The following is a 22,700-nucleotide window of genomic DNA, read 5'->3' as shown; positions in this document are numbered from 1 at the left end:
TATATATATATTTTCAAGTGATGTCAATTTGTATACCACCACGTCTTTGGAAATTCTTGGTAAAGCAAACCTAATTTCAGTTACAAAATCAAAGGAAAAAATCTTTACAAATTACTCATTTTAAAAAAAAAACCTTAGACAAAATTTTCACCTATTAACAGTTTTCCAAAATAACGTTGAAGTCATATTGGTTACGTTTGCATATCGATTACGTTTGTTGAACTTCTTGCTATTCAAATTGGAGTCAATATCTCTAGGGAACACAATATTGAGATACATCTTATCACCTTAGACTCTCTTTTCGCCGTGCAAGCAGTCACAAGTAGAGATGAGAATCACAGTTACGTCGGAATCCTAGCTTTGGATATCCGAGGTCTCCTGTCTCTTCTGGGAAACCCATTCTTAAGGCATGTGCGACGAACTGCAAATAATGTTGCCTATTCCATTGCCTCTTTTGCTTGTTTTACCCATTCCTTCTTTGTTTGGAAGCGTGGAGATTTTCTTTTTTGGCTGATTAATCTTGTAATTAAATATTTTATCTTATTCAATAAATTACAAGAGTTTTCACCGTAAAAAAAAATAATGTTAGAAGTCAACGGTCAGACATGCTTCAAATTCCCATCTCTAGTCTATTGTGAACTAAAAATAATATAAATAATTCATATAATAAGTAGATGTAAAACGAAGATTTAGAAGTCAAGGTTTCCAGAACGTGGACTGGTAATTAGCCCTACTCATTTTTCAATTCCAAATATTAATTAGAGAGCTTCCGCAACAGATCCTCGTAATTTGGACCATTTATCGAAAATAAGGATGTGTGAAGGAATCACGCGTGTCAAGTTGCGTGTACTCATACGAATTTTCTGCATGCAAGTTATGGACAAGGGATCATTAACAAATCATCACGTTTAAATAATTGTTTTAATTGTACATAAACATGCAGTTTAGTTTGTGGATGAACTCACTCGCGATGTTAAAGAAAATCATATAAAATTAAAGATGATGAATTTTAGAAAGTACATCCACTCGAAAGAAGAGCCCCCATCCGCTTATGTTCCCAAACCTAATCCCTAGTATGGAAAGATATATATGAAATCTACAAGTCATTCTATTCTAATTGACTTCTCTTCGTCGTATAATATTTGTTCATATCCAAATTCAAATTTGCCATTATTACGAAGTGATCGAGATATACACGATCTGAAATAATTTAAAGAAAAATCTTCGGAAGACTCGATTTGACCAAATCCATTCAAATCATTACAAGTCAAGTTTTAATTATATCATCACTTTCAAATGCGAACCAACGTCACAGCAAATATGAATCCACAATGGTACTGACTTTGACTTTTGATTAGATGGTGGATTTTGCTATCATCCAATCACTTTATTGATAAGATAAATCGGTAAAATATAGCACAAAAATCAACTATTTTTTTCCTAATGTGCATTTAGTTGATAAATCTAGGTGGAGCAAAAGGAAGTTTTCACTGATACAAGTAACATAATTCCTTAATTAACACGAGGAGAGTTTAATTATTCTTCATAAAAATTTCCTTTCTTAAAAAAAAAAAAATCTTTTACAGATCAACCACGTTTCCTAAACTTGGGTAGGCTATTTAAGGTTCCCGCGAAGTATCCTTAATGACCACGTGCTTCTTATTTTTAAAGTTTCCTTGTACATACAATGCAATCAAATCAACTCAAAAATCCTCTTTATAAGTACAACAGCAGTCATAGATTTCTCGAACTCGGTTCGATTTCTCTTGCTTCTCTCCTTTTTTTTTCCCCATAGTTTGAAAAAAATTAAGTTCTTGATTGAGAATTGATAAATGGACATGGATTGGGTTCGCGGTGAGAAATTGGGTCATGGAAGCTTCGCTACGGTGAATTTAGGAGTGCCCAGAAGCCAGAGTTCTCAGTTTCCTCCGCTGATGGCGGTGAAATCATGTGGAATTTCACATTCTTGTTCACTGATGAACGAGAAGTTTATTTTGGATGATCTTAAAGATTGCCCACAAATTATCAGATGCTTCGGAGGCAGTTTTTCTTGTGAAAATGGCGAGAGATTGTACAATCTGTTGTTGGAGTACGCTCCAGGAGGCACGCTTGCTGATAAAGTGAAGAATTCCGATGATCAGAGGCTGCCGGAATCCGAAGTTCGGGGATACACGAAAGCTTTGCTGAGAGGTCTTCACTATATTCACAAGTTTGGTTATGTTCACTGTGATTTAAAGCTTCAAAACATTCTCTTGTGCCCGAACGGCGGCGTAAAGATTGCGGATTTCGGTCTATCGAAGAGGACCGGGAAAGGGATCTCTCCTGGATGCGAATTCAGAGGTACCCCAATGTACATGTCGCCGGAGACTGTCACAGGCGGAGAACAGGGGGCTCCTGCGGATGTGTGGGCACTGGGGTGTGTCGTAGCGGAGATGGTAACCGGGAATCCGGTGTGGCGGTGTTCCAACTTGGCGGCGGTGCTTATGAGAATCGGCGTCGGCGAAGAGGTGCCGGAGATTCCAGGAATATTATCGGAAGAAGGAAAAGATTTTCTCGGAAAATGCTTCGTGAAGGATCCGAGCTATAGATGGACGGCTGAGATGCTCCTAAATCACCCTTTCGTCTGCGATGTTGAATATTTTGATGACGTGGCAGATTCGCTGAAAGGCAGGCAAGAAAGTAAAACTACCGTATCACCCTCTCCAAGATGCCCTTTCGATTTCCATGATTGGGAATCACCTGCGGCGTGTTCAATTACATCTTTACCCACACCGGAATATTCTCCACAGCCGGCCCTTTACTTCTCCGATTTGACACCACCTACCCCGTTGGAGTGGCTGGGGGAGCTAATGACACATCAAAGTCCCGATTGGTCTGTCTCAGATGATTGGATCACCATCAGGTGATGGGAACGCACAACGTTTCAATTTAGACCTCCATAGAAAATGCTTCAGATTGTAGTGATTGTAAAGATTTATACAACATTCATTTTAATTCAACTCACCGTTCTTGTTGTTTACGTTAGACTGTGATTTGCTGAGAATCTGGGCTTTCTGCTGCAATGTCTCAACCTTGCAAGGTGCAACAACCATTAAATTCAGGATCAAGGTCGCGCGTAACCAAGTGAAATAAAACATTAATAATTAAATCAACCTCGAACATTGTTGCCATATAATTATAACTAAAGGAAAATAACCCATTCGGATTACAAAATGCAAATCCAAAGTATAACTCATAAAACACTAATATGTTGGACGAGTCTAGCTACTCGAACTAATGTTTTTTTTTAATCAAATAATATAAAATTCGCAATCCAAGATGGGGACAATGATATTATATCATAATCATGATCGGAAATTTCAATTTAATTGTACCAAAAAAAGAATACATTTATAAAATAGTAAAGCAGAAACCAACCACATGTTATAATAAATCTCTAACAATATGGTCGGGATATGCATATGGTTGCGACATACACCCCAACCTCCCTGGATCGGATTTTTTTTTTTATTTTGATAATTTATTTATTTTCTCCGCAATCCCGACTTACTAATAATAAAAAAAACGATTTGGTGTGGTTTGTTAAATTACTAAGATGAAAAGTAGAAAATTGTGTTTTTATCTATTGCAAGGTACATTTTATATCATAAAGAGCACACTAATTTTAATTATTCACACAATATAATTGATTATCACTGTTTCCACAAATCACTATACTATTACGTAAAAACTCTTGTGAATTATCAATTTTTTGAGACATGTCTTTTATTTGAGTCACCCATGAAAAAATATTACTTTTAACCAAAAATATTACTTTCTATTTTTTCCAAACTTTCACCTTTGTGCGTACCAAATAAAGAACAAAGAACGAGGCATATATATATTTAACGTGTATTTTATGCAAGTTAATTGCACAGAAATGAGTATAAATCGGCATGAAATTAATTGTGTAGAAAGCAAGCATGTTCTTTTTTTCTTTTTCCATTTTGTAGAAATAGACTGCCGAACCACATAATAATAAATAACGGACAAACCTGTCGACATCTTTTTGTTACAAAATGTTATTATTCTTGAATTTTATGCACGTAGACAAACGTACCAATTTTCTTAAAAAGAATCGGTATAATATATATTTCCCTCGACTAAAAATATAAAATTTATGAATAATAGTTTTTAAATATTTTTAAGTTTCAACCTCTATAATTATTACTAGTTTGTTTTTTTTTTTGTTTAAAAAAAAATTTGTTCACTTGACATTGTTCTATAAAGAATACATAAATTAAAAGAGAACCCCTTAAAATATAGAAATGCTCATTCATTCACAAATACACAGCCACTTTCCCCTAAACTTTTCCATTATTCCGCCAAACTCAACCAGGCCATTTCCAAGGGCCCAATATGTTCTGATATTTCGTCCAGCCCATGCCCAAATATAAATAAATACAAATATACTTTGGGCTTAATTGAACGTACATGAGTTCTTCAAAGGAATGGCCACATTCATTTTATTTTGGTCTAGAACTACGGAACAATGGACTGTTTTGTGGAACTTGGGCTTAACCAGTCGGCCCAATACATAAGCCCTTGCCCGAACCGTGAAATTCAGTGCTAGTGTCACTGGTGCCGCCGGTCTGCCTTCTTTACTACTCAAATTAGAACCTCCGCCGTACAAGGGAATGTGATTCCCCATTAAAATTACCGCTATCGTTCTTTGGCTTTTCCTTGATTGATAAAATCCATTAATCTGCAAAATAATGTAATGCCCACCAATATCAAATCGATGCCTGCATACATTTGTTAACATATAATTGAATTTGTGCTAAGGGACTATAATCTATATGATCGAGCGAAATCTGAAAATAAATTATTCTCGATATACTACTCGAGCAGCTTGCTCAAATTAGATTGCTCTTGAAGCTAGACATATTCGATTGGAATTGGTTGCTCCATATAGACTTGTCTAGCTTCGATGATTATGTGAGGTCCACGTGATCAAACGATTTTACTTAGTTGAATATCTAAACCGTAAACATATATAATGGTTACTGATGGATCACGTTATCTAAATTCTTGGGCTCTTCTATAAAGAAATTGCGCTACGTTGTCACAAGATATAAAAAAAAAGTTACAAGAAAATTGTTGAACCTGAATCTTACCGCCCCACTCGCCAGCGAGAGTTCGGAAAAGAAAAGATCCAATGGCGAGGGTGACACATGAATGCCGAAGAATGTACCCGTGTTTCGAAATATCAACTTTACCGTAGAATTCATGGTCACCATTTCAGTTCCAACGCCGGCGGAATCCGAGCCGGCATGGATCATGAAGTCATCAAAAAATATGCTCTGCACCAAATGTTAAACAAATACAAGATCATTCACAATATTTATAATAAACTGACTTTCAATTATTATTATTATATATGTGTCTTAAATTTTTGTTACGCTTGCTTACCTTCATAGTAACGACAGGTTTCTGATTCCTGCTGGCACCCCACAAGATCAAAGCAAAGAAGGAAAACAGCACAAAAAACCCGAGAACGAATGCCACCATATAGCACCGTCGTGACACTCCTCCTCTACGGCCGCCTTCCTCATCCAGAAAACCCTCCTCTTCGATCGCGTCAAAATCCTTCTCCGGCTTGCGGTGGTGGTTCCGCCGAGACCCGTTACTAGATTTCTGTGAGCCTGGTTTAAGCGAACCAGAGTACCGAGTCGACGACGAGTCCCGGGAGTGGCGACCCGGAGATCCCATCGGGCTGAGGATCGGCGTTGAGTGGAATGAGTTGGTCGTTTTCTCTCCATCGTGGGAGTCCCTCGATGGGCTCTGCACGTAGTACACAGCCAGATTCGGCGAGGATGCGGCGAGGCTGGTCACCTCGGAATCGGTTTTCCCATGCATTGACATTGCTTTTTCTGGACTGTGATTTTTGGTGGAGGAGGAAATAGGAAGCGGAAATGGGAATCTGATGATCAATGGTTGGATTCGATTGAGGTTTGTGTTTCTGAATCTTAATTTCTTGGCGGAGTGTATAAAGACCAACCTGCACGTTGTGTGTGTGTGCGCGTTTAATGTTTTATGTTTCCAACTCGATCTTACTAATGCGGTGACAAATGAGCAACCGGATTTAGGGTTGGCACAGGTCGAGTTATTCGGGTTAGAGTTTTTAGTTGTATTTTTATATCCGAACCTAACCCGAAATAATGGTTCGGTATTACCAGATTTTTTAAATTTTAATTAAATTAAGTTCTAATTCTCGAACAAAAAAAATATCTGTTAACATTTTGATACCATTTCAAAGATAAAAATAATAATGAATTTCACTCATTCAACATTTGAAATATCTAATGAAAGTTAACATCATTTTAGTATTCATCTCATTCAATTGATTATTTCCATATTATTATACATTTATACCATTAATTAAGCGAGAGACCCTAACACTTAACTAATTTTGATTAAATCTTTTTTAATTTAAAAAATTACCCCTCACACATTTGATTACAATATATATAATTTTTTTCTTAATTTAGCTTTTTCAAAAAAATAAAAATGATTATGTTTTATTTATTAAATTATTATTTATTTTGTAGACCGAGCACTTGTCGTTTTACTAAAAATTATAATTTGTGATAATTGTACAACTCAAATCATTTCAATCGTACAACAATCCAAATTCACGTTTCGATTGTTCTACCCATCATGTATAGTTATAGCACCAACAATTTCCCGCCCAATATTATATTTCTTGCAATCAATGAAAATCGAATATGTGACATTGGTTCTGATATCAATTGTAGGACCGGACGTTTGTCACTTTACCAAAAGTTATAGCTTGTGGTAATGGTGCAACAAATATTTAAAATTGTACAACAACTTAAGCTTTATGTTTCGATTGTTTTACCCAAAGAAAATAATTATCACACCCAACATGTTTATTTTTTATATAATATTATAAAGTATTGTTAAAATATTTTATTTCATAATTATAGAAAATTAATCTTCTTAAATCTCATGTCATATTTAATTTTATAAATACCATAATTAAATTTGAGAAACAACATAAATGCCTAAATAGTAACTTGCCAAACCAATTAGCTAGATTTATTCATTTGTAGTAATTATCATCGTAATTAATATTATGTAATACTCAATGACAGTCAAACGCAATTATACCATTTTCACATCCTCTTTTTTTCAAATGAAGAGTAAGTATTAAGCTAATCAATCAATTAAATTTAAGAAATATAGTAAAACATTTGAGATCGATTCTGAGTTCTGAGATATTTTTATATATTATTATATTCTTCAGAAAAGATGCCATCATGGATTCTTAGTTAAGGTTGTTCCATCATAATCAATCTATTACTTGCTACTTATTTGGGATTTAAATGCGAGAAATAGATCAAACATCTTTGCATAAAAGAAAACGTATCACGAGCTTTATTTTTTGTCCAAATAATCTTTATGTCTAAACTAAGACATTCTGGTACTCGAAATTTATTTATTAACCATAATTTAATACCCTACGGTTCTCATATAGTTATGGGTTTTGACAAACCTTACTTGACCTTTCATGTGGTAGGATTTGGTCCATCACATACCTGCAAAATAAAGTTGGCCAATAACATGTTATTGCTTTAATTTCTTTTACTTTTTTTTGACAAATTAGTTCCTTTTAATTAAGCGTTAACATACTAAGACGTCGTTTGATTCCGTTTACAAGCTCCTTAAACTATTTCATAAGACGTTGAAATTTACAAAAATGTCTGTTGGATTGAGAGTTGGGCTGGCCAATCCATCAAAAATTGAAAAAAAAAAAAACTGAAAAAAACCAATATATCCATATTTTATATTACATAAGTTATTCGTTACATTTAGTTAAATGATACCCCTATAAGTATCCGGGTCATCATGATTGACCCGGGTCATTAATTGGATAGCACATGTCAAAGCCGAAGTGACCGGATCATCATCATAGCCCGAGCTCTCAAACAAGTACTCGGGCATCTTACTACCCAAGCTATCTCGAGAATTGCACCACACTCGAGTGGCTACGCTGGACATCCCTCCGACGTCCATTTACGAGTTCATTTACTTGTTTGCAGGTGCTATTGAGGCCATTATCTTCATTCAAATTCCCAAACATTATAAATTATTGATTTGACTCGTTGGAGCTCCTTACCCGGCTCATCTGTTTCAACGATATCACATTATTAAATAACACAACAATTTATAGCATTCGCACGAGTGAAACTCGAGATTTAATTTTAAACTTGAAATATTAGTGTCAATTTACCCGTCAAATACGTACAAATATTGGATAAGTCAAGAAGATGGAGCTAGCTAACAGTATCGCCCAACTCATCAATGCGATTAGCATGCTCAACAATCCATCGAGAAATTCTACACGTAAAATAAGCCGTGGGAATGTTGGGGAGTAGAGTATTCGAGGATATATAATACACAGAGCGAGCAAGAAACCAAACCCTCTTCATCTTTGGAATCAAATTATAGAAATGTATTCGAGGATAGTAGAGTATCCCATTTCACTGACAGTGAGATTTTGCCAGAAGTTGTGGACGATTATGCAGTCAATGATCCTAAAATGGGAGCTTCAAGGGATTGATCCTCAGTATGTTTCTCTGTAGCTACAACTAATGTTATTAACTAAATTTCTAGGTTCAGTATTACCCAAATGGATAAGCAATTTCATTACAGAAAATGCTTCCATGTCGTGTCTTGGTTAATTTCAATTATATCAATCCGAACATAATAGTCGATTTTAAAATTTTATATATTGATTATATAATTCATGATGTTTATGTTGTGGTTAAAACACAAATTAGAGTTTTCTATTACCAGGGATTGCATGTGACATCTGCTACTAATAACAATCTAAAAGTTCGGTATCAAGGGAAAGAAAAAGAACCCTTACATTAATTTAACACGAATATCAATCCAAGTGATCAGGATTTTCTGTATCGTTCACGTAGTCGCGAACTGGTGTATTTCGGTTTGACATGCAATTAATCGTCGACGACAAATCCTTCCCCATTTACTGCAACTCTCCAACTGGTGCTTCATTGAGCCACAAGGAATGAATGAAGTCATATAACTTTGCACTTACACTAACCTGCTCACCACAAAATGCAAAAAACGAGTGAGAAGCCCGAAAAATCATGAAAGAGAAGCTCGGAAATCATGAAACAGAAACGGTGAAATCTAATTTTCCAAGGAAAGCAATATATGTCATTCAAGGTTGTTGCCTTGTAAGGTGTCGGATTCAATCTTCGCATGTGGTCTGGTCGCATCTGTTCCAGTTGTTTCATACACTGTTCTCTAATCTGTTTAATTGGCAGCAACTCTTCTCTATCTTTTCCTGCATATTTGTTTTCACACAGAAACTGAACATATAATATATATCATGAAAAATGAACAAATGAGTAAGCGATCCCAAACACCATGGCAAAGAGGGACTGAGAAGAGACACACAGTAAGGCATCAATTTTCTGGTGTCCGTTTTCCAGCCAATACTCTTTATCTATACATTATGTACACTTTAAAGTGGGCGGCACTATGAATTGAAAAGCAGATATGAAATTATGAAGGTCTCTCTATTTCTAGTCAATCTTGTGCCTAGGTCCGTAAATAAATGCAACTTCAAAAAGGCCATGAATGATTCGCGACTAGGGCAATATCAGGTCTAGTACTAGTGCCAATGAGAGAAGCATGCCGAAAATATCTCTCCAAGTCTCTGTTCCCCTTCCCCTGTCATTCTTCTTTTCCTGGAGCCCATCCAAGCTCAAATTTGGAAAATTATGTGATACAACTTAGCGGAAAGTATCACCCAACGAAAGCAAAGATTTTTCAACTTCAACCATGGTTAATTCCCTCGGAATTGGTTTTTTTGATAGGTTCTTGNCTAATTATGACTAATGGGCCTAATTGTTGGCTTAATAGGCCTAAAGTCTTGATTAGTGTTTAATTAGTATATATTGTATAAAACACACCTAAAACCCTACACCACAAATCACACGCCACTTTTGGCTTCGTGCACACACCAAAATTCTCCAAAGTCACGGCACACACACACCATATTTGAAGGAAAAACTTGAAGGTTTCAAAAGAATTTCAAGCCAAGGTCGTTCGTCGCCGTTCTTGAATCGCCAACGGTTTCTCGTGCGTAAAATACGCAAAGGCACGCCATAATTCTTCCTTTACTCATCTATCACACCATAGTATTTAATTAATTGTGTTTTGCATGAAAATTAAGGGAACCTTGGTAATAATTTCGTTTTTTCATCAAGAAGGGTTTTTAAATCATGCATGTTGATCCAAAATCTATGTTTAACATGATCCTAAGGGGCTGCCATGATTAGGTAAGGTTTAAGGGTGGTTTCTACATGTTTTAAAGAGTCCTAATCACACAAATAAGCTGCACACAAGATTAGATCAAGCTGGAATCGTGGGCTGAAACCAGAAAGAAGGGCCGAGAGTTGTGTTGTCTTCATGGGTTCGATTTCCTTGCATGGGGCTTAGGGGCTCGACCTGGTCTTGAGGAGAGTTCGGTTGGGATGTGGTTAGGTCCTAGAAAGGTCCCTTGCATGGCCAGGGCTTGCGCTAAGGGGCTGGGGAAGAGTCCCCACGTGAAAGGGCTCTTCCGAGGCATACTTGAGGGTGACCGAGAGATTTGTGAGGGTGGCTCGAGAGAGGGCTGGACTAGGAAGTCTAGGCTGTGGTTCAGGCTGTTCCAGAGGGGTAAGGAAGGTTGGGACTCGAGGGTGGCTCGAGCCATGGGCTGGGGAAGAGTCCACGTGATGCGGGACTCTCCCCCAAAATTGTGTGCGTGATCTGTGACAGCAGCCAGGGGGGGGTTGCTGCTGGGGCTAGGTGGCTCAGGGTAGGTTCATCAGGGTCCTAGGGTCATGATCAGGGGTTGGGCTAGGGCCTGGTGCGGCTGGCTTGCTGCTGGCTCGAAGAAAAAGGAGGGAACCGTGAGGAATCAAAGTGGACGCGAGGCTGCTGTCTTGTGCAGATGGGTTGGTGCTCGTGTCCAGGGCTTGGGCTGGTATGGGCTTGGTCTGGGCGTGGTCCAGGGTCGGTGAGGGTCCTAGTTGATCGTTGGTTAGGTGGCTAGAGGAGTCCTAGTTGGCTAGGAGACTTGGTGAGGTGGTATGAGACACATATGAAACATGCAGATTATGGGGTTCAGTTTCAGTAGGTTTTGAACGGGCCAGGGCTTGTGTTTCGGGCTGGTCTTTGTCAGTAGGGTCCCTAGATGAGTTGGCTAGGTTTTGGTTCAAGGTGGCTCGGGCGTGGCTCGAGTAAATTAGGAGATGGCTCGGTGTGTTTGGTTAAGGGTCAAAAACGAGTTTTAAGAACTAAAAAATGAATCCATGGGTCCACGGGTGTGGCTCATGACTTGGAAGGGTAGAATAAATCATAACAAGGTTATTTTAAAAATTTGGGATCAAAATAACGAGTTTTGGATTTATTCGGGATTTAATCGCCGCACGAAACGTTAATTAACGAGTTAATTAAAACGCATAGTTTTAAACTTCATAAAATTATGAAAAATTAGGTTTAAGCTTAAATAATTATTATAAGTCTAAGTTTTGAATTTGGGAATTTTATATTAAGGTTTGGTTTAATTCGAGATTAAAACGCATTAATATGTTACATTTGAAGATTAATTTAAAAGTCATCGATGTAAGCTAAATAAAAATATGAGAAAATTCATGTAGGCTTAGATAATTATTTGGGACATGTTAGAGTCAAAGAAATTAAGAAAATGTCAAAAACGTGAAATTTTACGTCCAGGGGTAAAACGGTCTTTTCACACTTAGAAATTAGTAAACGTCATGGCAGTGCCCAGAATGCTGTTTTATGTGCTAATATGATTATTTCAAATGTTTATGAATTTTTATGACATGGATTTTATAAAGTGATGATAATATGAAACGTTGAAGGAAGTGAAGTAATTGTGACTAATACGATGATATGTTGGAAATTTCGTGAGGGTTATGGTCCCAGTGGGAGCCCGACGATCGTGTTTCCTTGGATACGGATATGTATATGTATACGATAATATGTTAATATGTAAGGCCAAGGCCCAGTTGACCGGTGATAGTGTTACTGGTGTCCCCGCCGCCCAGTACTGTGGTTACATGTAGATGGATCCATCGCCCAACACGTAGACGTAGACGTAGATGAACACGAAAGTCACAATTAACGATCTGAATTCAACGAAAGGAAAAATGAATACGTATATGTTGATGATAATATGTATATGAATATGTTGAAGATGATATGAAAATATGTTTAAAAAGCGTATGCATCACGAAAATGTTCACGAAAAAAAACGTTTATGTTTTAAAGTTCATTCATGACATGGAAACGTTATTTTTACGTATAAATATTTTTCACGGTTACATGTGGTTTTATAAGTATTATTTGGTAGCAAGAATATGACGTGTTGAGTCTTTAGACTCACTAGGTGTGATTGATGCAGGTGAGTATGATAATAACATGGAGGGAGGCTTGGATGCTGATTTGACTGGACTGGAGGTGCACATAACCCGAGGACCAGCGCTTCTACTTTTCCGCACTCAGGATTTTAAGCTTATGATTTACGTTAAAAGATTTTAAAACTTTTTATTTATGCTTTTGAGGGGTTTTGAGAGGATGATACTTTTCAAATTTATTGCTTTATAGGTTGGTAAAATGCTAGACAATTTGACTATTTCTTTGATTTTCAAATACTAGTTGGATTTAATATTTTAAAAGGATGTCAAAAATATTTTATGGTTCGGCCGAATGCTAAGTGAAGTTTGAAAAAAAAAAATTTCTAGTACGATTTAAGAAAACGAATAAGACAGACGTTTTAGAAGGTCTCTCTATTTCTATTCAATCTTGTGCCTAGGCCCGTAAATAAATGCAACTTCAAAAAGGCCATGAATGATTCGCGACTAGGGCAATATCAGGTCTAGTACTAGTGCCAATGAGAGAAGCATGCCAAAAATCTCTCTCCAAGTATTTGTTCCCCTTCCCCTGTCATTCTTTTTTTCTGGGAGCCCACCCAAGCTCGAATTTGGAAAATTATGTGATACAACTTAGCGGAAAGTATCACCCAACGAAAGCAAAGATTTTTCAACTTCACCCATGGTTAATTCCCTTGGAATTGGTTTTTTTGATAGGTTCTTTGGCAACATAAATTAGAATTACCGATATTCATGAATTTATTTTCTCAAATATCACTAGGCCATCTGGTGTTAACACATGCATCCAGGAATACTTCTTGAACTATGAAAAGAAAGTGTCAATGCTGGCACGAAATTCCAAGCACATGCAAAAGCAGAGGCAACTCCATTGAGATGTTAGTGTTGTAGCAGATGTAACATAAGAAACTAGAAAATCTTACCTGATTTGCCCGGCCAAAAGCACTTCATTAGTTCCTCTACGCGCTGTGGAACAACATATGCTCTCTTGGATTCACTAAATGGATGGCGACATAAAATTTGTTCACCCAGCTGCATATTGAAAAGAATAAATCCATAGATTAGAGTAGATGAGCGACATTGGTGCTGCCTAAAATCCAACTCCTTTCTGGCGAACTGACGCAACTCTTAACAGATTTTTCTATTCTATTAATCAAACTGCTTTTTACAACAACAGTAAGCAGCACGAATGTTACTAATATTGTTAAATATTGACAAGAAATATATTGAGTAACCGTAATTTTTTTAAAGCAATTAAAGAGGGAAATTTTGAAGAACACACCTTTGGAGGTGGTTCGTTTTCCCTCGTCATTATGTCAACAAGAGGGTAACCTTCTTTCCCATGCAATCTGTAGCATCGTTTTTTGCATGGGATGGAGACCTGAAACCAAAGGATTTATGAAAAATTGTCCACGTAAAACAATCACAAAATATCACACGAACCAATCAAACCTTTGAAATGTCTTCCGAAAGTTTGATGCGAGGCTGGTTGTTTATTTCAACCATCTTGAAAACAACACCAAGAGCAGGTTGAGCAATGCAAGTAACCAAATGAGTGCCAATTCCAAATAAGTCTACTTCGTGACCCTGGGGAAAAAAGAAATATTGGAAAAGCAATATATATAAAATCTATGAAATTTATCGTCAGTCGTCTTCACCTGTTTGTTTAAAGCATCTATAGTTTCTTCATTAAGATCATTACTGGCTGTGATGGTAATTTTTCCAAAATTTGGCACTTTGAATTCCTTCTCGATGGCCTGAAAGATCTTTCGAGATTCACAAGAAAGGTAGGCAAGATCACCAGAATCCAATCGGATACCTAGCGCCTTATATCTACAAAAATACATTGAAAAATGAAGGTGTTAAAATGAAAACAAATCCATGGCCCGATAAGCCTGGTAATATTAACTTGCGTGATAACGAAATATTATCATTTAGACGTCCTTAACGGGTCTGTCATCAAGGTGAACCCAAATGGAGACACTAAATCCTAGTTCATTATACAAGACTGTTGTCACAGAGATAAAATACATGAAAAAAGGATAAGACTTTTGGACCTACCCCAAATCATTTAGAGCTAGAGCAACTGCACAAAAATTAGGAATACCACTTTTCATAACCTGTTAAAACATCGAATTGCTCAAAGAAAACCTCAATATATTTGCAACGCGGAGAGAAACAAGTGATCAAATGGAAATGAAATTTGCGTGTTCCAATAATAAGATCCAAACTTTACATGATAAGATAAAAACCTCAAGGAGAAAATACTAAAATAAGGCGGACATCGGAGGAATTCCAAGAAAAACTGATTTGAATATTCGAATTCTCAAGTCTCTTTTATCTCATGATGTTCAATTTGGATAAAAAAAAGTTAACCACTAAATATACAGCAGAGGCCACAGGATGCATTCATTGGGTTGCCTTGAGTTAATTTCAAGTCAAATACAGCAGAGTGACCATCTTATGAACTTCTGTAAAAGTTGTACAATAGTTTCAATTCTTGCAACTTATTCATACGATATAACCATAATTTTTATGAAATTAATACATAAAACAAACATTCAGAGAGAATTGAGTGGTTCTGGCAAAACGCAGTCTCCTAAAACAAAAATTAGTTTAACAGGTTTTATTGGGTAAATAGCCTGAATGGTTGTGGAGATACTTACATCATATGTGTCAACAAGGGCCTGGAAGTTTTGGGGGAAGGCAAGCGCATATGTGGTGAAAGCAGCAACCTCGCTTTGATTTGTTTTGAAAAAATTTCCACCTAATATATGTGACCGCTGTACAAAGCAAACATCCAATCAGCCAACATAATAACTCAGCCTATAATGGATCTTCCACAGCTTGAGTAGCTACTAAATTGATTGAATTGAGTAACGACATAGTGTTATGGCCCCTCTGATACATTAAAGCGTGATGGATTTAACAGTCAAACCTTGGAGGATGTCTAAATCAAAATCCTGATTCAATCCCCAAGTCAATGATTCCATCCCATCTAACCACTCAATTCTCGCGTGTCAAAACGCGTAGATCCACTGACCTTGTAACAACATTTCGAGACCAATTTTTCAGGATGTTATATTAAGAGTCGAAGTGTCATTTTGGGCGCGTTCTTTATGAGCTTATTTGCACAGAGGATATAAGGATGTAAAAACATTCTTGGTGAAAGATGGAACAAGGTCAGTGGATCCACGAGTTTTTTGCATATTATAAACATGCAGAGAGGCAAAAACATTGATATGGATGCAGATTTTATATTGAGTATAGAAAAAATAAAATATATTGCAAAGAGGTAATGAGAAATCCAGTGCACCTTTAGTTTACTTAGCCACACTTGCACTAAACCAACGAAATCCTGGCATACATTTGAGCCATCATAGCTAAGGAGTGATTTCTGCGATATCTGATCAGGACTCTGCAAATTACTTGATTCAGTTAAATGATAGATGAAATTGTGCTAGGAGCATATCGACACATAAGGAGGAGTTTGAACTAAGGTTTACGTCACTAGTGGATCATGTATGTAGAACAGGAGTGAATACAGAGCCAAAGCCAGTTTTTATTGCCATAACAGATTTGCTACCAATCTTTGAGGTGTAGATTAGAGTTCACAAAAAATGCATTTACATGAGAAGGTCTTTTTAAAAAATGGTTTAAAAAGCATTTTCTTTTCAAGTCAAAAACTGTAAGTAACGGGCTTCCAGTTTGAAGTTTGAACCTTCTATCAGAAAGTAAAAGAAAAATTATTCTCTATTATATTCAAATATCAAAACTGTTAGAGTAGGTGCCCGACAAGCCAACTTGTAGCTAGGGTTTTTATTGACTCTAATGTAAAACAATCTTTATTTTAATAATATTTTACGATTTCATTTGATTATGACATTATACTTTATCTGTATACCCATGCAAGCTGCATAGATAAAGTCCTTGAATATACAATAGGTACCATGAGGTCTGCGTCGCAACGTAAGATCATGAAACTCATTAGGAAGTGTACCGTATATTCTAAACAGGTTCCTAGTCGAATCAGCCGCCTAAAATAAGGATAAAGGTCGCTCGAGCTTGAGACTAGCATCTGTGGTGTAAACGTCATGTTTCATTGGCAAGGGCATGGAGATGTCCATTCACACAGATGGGTGATCATGTGATGATGAACTTAACAACCCTCCCTCGGACTGTCCAAGTGGTTCTCATTTATCGAGTGGAATAGTCCGCCGTTATGGTTGTACACANTTGATGATAAGCGATAAGTACATACTCAACATTTACACACTGAGTTTTGAATAGTTAGCCATTGTAGCCTATTGAGTAGTAAATGATTCAAACTCAATCGTTATGATTATGTGGTGCGTTATTATTTGACATATTCATCAGTTTTGTCTCAAGTAGAAGATCAAGATGAAAACTTATTCCATAGCGTGAACGATGGATTTTACCAAATATTTTTGACAAACAAAAATATAACAAACAAGAACAAATCACTAGATACCTACAGATGTTCTGGTTGATTTAGTTTGAGCCAAAAACAGCAAGTAAAACTCAGTGCCTCTGTGCAAGTTTCATCATTAGGTATAGAACGGCACCACTAGATGCAATGGATAACCTTGACAACATGATCAATTGACACGTATGAATGTTAATAACGGAAATATGAATTTGAAATTTTCGTAAAAATCACCTTGTGGCATCAAATCCGCCCATGTAGCAATATTTTGATGCTCCTACACCACCATCAGGGCCCTGCATGAATGTGAGAACCACTAGCATTCCACACTATGAAAAATTCGCACTCTGAAATGAAACAATTTGGACAATTCGTGAAACCTGTGCCCGTCGCAGCCCGTATTCAATGAGAAGTTTGGATTTCCCAACAACAAAACGATGCCTTGCAGCATTTGTAGCAACTAGAGATGCATAGTTTATAAGATTTACAAGCGAGGTTTCGAGCAGTTGAACCACCTAAAAAGGTGAAGATAATTCGATTGGTCAGAAAAATCTAATCTTGAGAAAAGATGCTGATCAAAGCGATACTAGGAACAAATCACGATGTAAATAGATTTTCACTAAATTGTAAAAATAATTGCCTAAAACTTACAGCAACGGGCCCTTCAATCCTCACCAATGGTATTTTCGGAAATACAACGAATCCTTCAGAAATAGCGTATAATTCCACGTCGGAACAATCTGTGTTTCGAAGGTAGTCAAAGAAGCCAACCTAAAGCAAAACAATTAATGTCCAACACATATAAACGTCACAGATCATCAAGAAACGTGAACTTGAATGATAAAACTTTATTTCCTAACTAAAGGTCAGAGTTTTAAAGAAAATAAACAGTGATGGAACAGAAGATTTGTCACAACTAAAACTATATGATGCTATGAAAAAAGAAACTTTAAGCTCAATAATCAATATAACATCAATGTTACCAAATAGTTAAACTCCGAGATAAACTCAAGAAAATCGTATACCTCAGACGATGGAGGCAAGGATGATCGGATAAAAGAAATGTCATCCTCTGTAAATCTAAAGTTAGCAATTAACTTTATGCACTCTTCAAGGCCAGCAAAGACTGTATATTCACCGCCGAAAGGGTTTCTTCGGAAATACAGGTCAAACCTGAAGATTAAGCATAGATACGAATCATAACTATTTTGAAGACGAGACACAGCTAAATTTTGAATTTTTCTCTCTCGTCGATCTTGCAAAGTCTTCCTCAAGAGGTGTTCTCGTGACAAAATTACCAGATTCTAAATTCAAGATGACAAAAACGTATCTACGATCAACCATCACCTTTGCATTAACTAAAAATAACTCAAATCTGCTGATTCTTGCCAGTCAAATTTCGTACTAAGTTCTTAGAAGAAATTGTTTAGTCAATAGAAGGAGAAGAGTATTACACAGCACGTTCCTGGTGCTTGCCGGCTTTCCAGTAAGCGTAGGCCATGGTGAACTGATAGAGATCCGTCAACAGAGGCGTAACCATTGGATTGGACGGCCGGTCCACCGCGCCTGCGCGCTTGTTTTCCTTCTTCGGCCCATTCGCCACAGGCACAGCCGCCGCCATTTGTTGTTAGTATTAAAGAAAATCCAATGCAATTAAGTATATATGCTTTAGATCGTTAAAATTGAGGGTTGCTGAATAACTGAATCAAAATACAATCAGAACATATATAGATAGATAGTTAGAGATACGAGGAACGAGGCTATCCATGACGAACACCAACCGTGCACGTAATACGTATATATACATTTGTTTATAAACAATTAATGAGACACGGTCCAAGTGTAGCCCACCTGGACAATCCATTCTCCATTTTATAAAAATCTTTTCATTTTTATATACATCTATAATATATGTCAGGAACACATAAATCTTTTTAATAAACAACAAGGTCTTCCCCCCACCCTTCTTCCTCCTTTAGCCCTTGTAATTATTTATATTATATGTCCAGATGGGCTATCGACAGGGGTGGGGTGCTCTATTTCACACTTCTCTCAGGGTATTATTTCGCTATCGATCACTAAAGTATTTAGTCTTGCAAATGGTTCAGGATGAACGATGGCGGTATGCTTAACACATGCAAGTCGGATGAAAAGTGACTATGAAATATATATATACGAATCATTTTCGGATTATAACTATAATCTCCTGTTTTTTGGATAAGTATTATCTACTCATCTATTTTATATAAAAGGATAGGCTGAGCCCATTTTGACATCTATAATCATTTAGTAGCTGAATGAAAATATTAATTTTAATATTATTTAGGTATACTGATTATAAATTATCAACCTAATAAACAAGAATCATAAAGTTTTTTAAAAGAGTTTTGTCAACTATACCGTGAATGTGTAGAAATGTCAGTCTCGATGTATTTTATATAAGATGTTTGGATAAACATCGGAATTCATAACAATGAAGTATTGACCGACAACGCGTATTTCGTTTGAATTCATATATTCGATCTCCTCCTCGAGTGAGTTGTAATAAAATAAAATAAAATAAAATAAAAAAAGCATTTGGTTCTAATTCTATCCATTTCCAAAATAAAAAAGATGAAACAGTGGGCTTTTACCCAACATTTTTGGGCCGATCGATGAAATCAAGTTTGGGTTACATGCAACATCGGTGATTTCGAAACGACTTTGATCTGTTTAATATCGTCAATATAAGGATGAGATGAATAATTGTATTTTTAAATGGGTTTTTTCATATATATATGTTTACGCCCCAAAAATATATCTTAAAGTCAAATTTTAAAGTAACAAACTTATAAAATATTACGGAAAAAAATAAAATAAATGTTACTATAATTCGGAAATTAATGAGGAATGGAAGATTGATTAGAACAAAAACAAATAAAATAAAAACTCAAAAAAATTAATCTATATTTATTTTAAATAAATATTCACCAAATAATAGTTGTGTTACCAAGGTGGGTTATTAAGAGTTGTGCAGAGTAAATAAATAAAAGTTTGGCTGAACTCACGAAGATCATATTTGCAAGGTCCCCCATTTGGACTATTCTTTCCCTTCAACTGTCATTTTAGCTGTTGAAATTAAAAAATTATCAGACAACCTCGTTGGGATGAATGGTGCATGGATCTTTCCCCTCCACTAAGTTTTTTTATAAAATCAGTGTTAAATAAAGGAAATATTTTATTTCATTTTATTTTATTTATTTGTTATACGGCAGTGTCCCAAATCTCACTTTCCCTAAATCACTTAATCCTATTTCATGTGCCAATATTATTCAAACATGAAGTACTACTTTTCATTCAGGACGAGGTGGTCAACAGATAAAGATGCAAGGTCGACGATGTGAAATTTAATTCTTAAAAATAAAAGATATATATACATATACACACACAAACACCCCAGTCATTCACGTACTTGCAAGTTGCAATGAGATTCAGTTTCACGTATTTCCAAACATGGAAAGTCTTGGAAACATACGTATGGTGGAGGTACCATGTACGTAAATGGAAAATATTTTGACCCACCAACCTACTGTGTCCACTCCTCCATTTTCACGAAACTAAGTTATGCAATTTCACTCTCAATAATCTAGGACCATCCAAAATATTGAATCCATAACTACTTTGTTCGGTTTAAAGATGCGTGGGTAAATTCGATTTTTAAGGCCATGCAATATCGGAAAATGGTAAATAAATCAACGGAGACAAAAATTACACATAAATAGTATTTGTAAATTCTCAAACAATGTATATAATCAAGTTGTTANTAAATTTTTAAAAAAACTAACAATACACAACTAAAATTATAAAAGTACTATATTTTCATTTAAAAAAAATATTATAAATACCTATAATAATAAATTTGTGTATTCCCTTGTCACAATCGTATTTACTTTTCAAGATATTTAAAAATACTAAAATATTCTTTAATTTTTATCAAAATTTTGAATTTTGAAATGATAATATCATTCGTAATATAAAATATTATTATTACAAAATTAAAGTAAAAAAAAAATAACATATACTTAATGTGTGCAAAGGGTCGTAGTATGTAAAATAATGCAACTGTAACTGTGAATAAACAATAATGACCCAATGGAAATAATGCAAATGCAACTGTAAGATTTTGGTCAATAAGTTACTGCAGCCTTTCATTTCTGCAATATAAATGTTTTGAATCAATGAATTATTGTCCTTTTCCTCTCGCTTCTTTTAAGACAAATTTTTTTATATTAAAAATATTATTAGGTCAGATCGCTCACGCTTTCCTTTTAAAATTTTATGTTATATATTTTTTTAAATATAAAAATCCTCACCAAGCAAGCAAATCGAATTTTTAATTAGGAATTAATCTCGTTTTAGTTAAAAAAATCAATTATTTTTTAAATAAAATTAAATCTCAAGAACCCGAGATTAAATTAAATAATCAAAATTATTCGATAGGAAGCCCACAACAAATGAAAAAAGTGCTCTAAATTTTTGACGTGTATAATGTATATCGTGGTCGGGAAAAGATGAACTATTAGAAAAAGTTAAATTCATTTATAATCTCTTGTTATAAAACGTGGCTAAATAATGTATGAAAGTGATGTATTTCTAACAGTGCCAATCACCACACAAAAATTCAAAACCCCAGCTCAGTTCAGTCCCAATCTGACTTTAAAATATCGTGGAATAATGCGATTAATACAAAAATAATAATCAAAGTCAATTAAACTGAACAAACAAAAGAATTATTAAAAAATTCGAATTACTTAATAGATTCAATAAATTTTTTTTTTTAAAAAAAAACAACCTAGAGAATTAATCCGTAGATTGTCGATGTTCACGTGCAATTTCTTTTCTCCACCACATATTTTTCATTCAAAATACTTGAAAAATTAAATTAAATTTTTTGTGTATAAATTGGGGGGATGTGGAGTTTCGTGTCCTAAAAAAAACCAGTGACAAAAAGGGGGGAAAAATGGGAAAAGGGGCTGGNAAAAAAAAAAAAAAAAAAAAAAAAAAAAAAAAAAAAAAACCCACCATTTTGGCTTATATTTAATTTTCTTTTTGAACCCACCGTACGTACAAACATGATTACATAATAATATATTAAATTAATAATTCGTAATATATATTATAATCCTCACTACGTACGAAATATTGAAGGCATGCAGCATGCTAATTGCTAGCTTTGAATAATGTAAGAATAATTGATGTTGACGTCACAGATGATGTAAATGAACTATGGCTAGTATTTTAATTAATAATATTGGTCCCAACATAAATAATTTGAAAATAGGTCCAAAGATTCACTATTTAATTTAAAGGAGATTTAGATTTTTTTTTAAATATTATATAAGAGTACTCACAATTAAAAAATCTCAAATTTCTCAAATTTTCATCTATTACATCACTATCAAGCTTAAATAATTTAATATAGGAAATAGTTTTTAGAGAGAAATATTCAGTCTCACACTTTATGATTTTATTTTTTATTTATTAATAATTATTTTGAAGGAAATTATAATGAATTTATCCCTTGAAACTTTAGTAGGTCCATTAATTATCATATATAATAATAGCCATCTGTGTCTTTTTACTTTTCCTGCTCGCCCAAAAACTGTTGCACAGGACGATCAAGACGGTGACAATTCAAGCACCATTTATTCATATTTCACATTGAATATGCAGTTTTTATTTTATTTTAATTTTAATTTTCTTAGTTTAATTGTTTT

At 35.2% G+C, this 22,700-nt stretch overlaps 2 protein-coding genes and 1 pseudogene across 2 annotated transcripts; 1 reads left to right on the top strand and 2 right to left on the bottom strand.

Moving 5' to 3' along the window:
• The first annotated feature begins 1,681 nt into the window (after window positions 1-1,681).
• Window positions 1,682-3,024, top strand: LOC140970868 (mitogen-activated protein kinase kinase kinase 20-like). The gene has a single exon (XM_073432823.1). It carries the CDS (start codon window positions 1,833-1,835, stop codon window positions 2,904-2,906), a length of 1,074 nt encoding a protein of 357 aa, XP_073288924.1. The 5' UTR covers window positions 1,682-1,832; the 3' UTR covers window positions 2,907-3,024.
• Window positions 3,025-4,321: 1,297 nt separating this feature from the next.
• LOC140960506 (uncharacterized) lies at window positions 4,322-6,226 on the bottom strand. Its single transcript, XM_073418799.1, has 3 exons — window positions 5,452-6,226; window positions 5,157-5,342; window positions 4,322-4,744 (listed from the first exon to the last, which is right to left on the bottom strand). The coding sequence occupies exons 1-3, from the start codon at window positions 5,902-5,904 to the stop codon at window positions 4,460-4,462; spliced, it is 924 nt and encodes a 307-aa protein (XP_073274900.1). The 5' UTR covers window positions 5,905-6,226; the 3' UTR covers window positions 4,322-4,459.
• Window positions 6,227-8,830: 2,604 nt separating this feature from the next.
• On the bottom strand, window positions 8,831-18,738 carry LOC140970867 (nicotinate phosphoribosyltransferase 1-like; annotated as a pseudogene).
• Between the last annotated feature and the right edge of the window lie 3,962 nt (window positions 18,739-22,700).

The sequence above is a fragment of the Primulina huaijiensis genome, chromosome 2, assembly GCF_012295235.1.
Source record: "Primulina huaijiensis isolate GDHJ02 chromosome 2, ASM1229523v2, whole genome shotgun sequence".
In the NCBI taxonomy this organism is placed as follows: Eukaryota; Viridiplantae; Streptophyta; class Magnoliopsida; order Lamiales; family Gesneriaceae; genus Primulina; species Primulina huaijiensis.
Note: the sequence above shows the minus strand (reverse complement) of the source record. Positions and strands in the feature narration are given on the sequence as shown.

Excerpts from the sequence above, each read along its gene's own strand:
- LOC140970868 (XM_073432823.1), top strand. The coding sequence starts at position 1,833 with ATGGACATGGATTGGGTTCGCGGTGAGAAATTGGGTCATGGAAGCTTC.
- LOC140960506 (XM_073418799.1), bottom strand. The coding sequence starts at position 5,904 with ATGTCAATGCATGGGAAAACCGATTCCGAGGTGACCAGCCTCGCCGCA. Across the intron at positions 5,343-5,451 it reads AACCTGTCGTTACTATGAAG|AGCATATTTTTTGATGACTT; the intron begins GTAAGCAAGCGT and ends CATTTGGTGCAG. Across the intron at positions 4,745-5,156 it reads TCTCGCTGGCGAGTGGGGCG|ATTAATGGATTTTATCAATC; the intron begins GTAAGATTCAGG and ends ATTATTTTGCAG.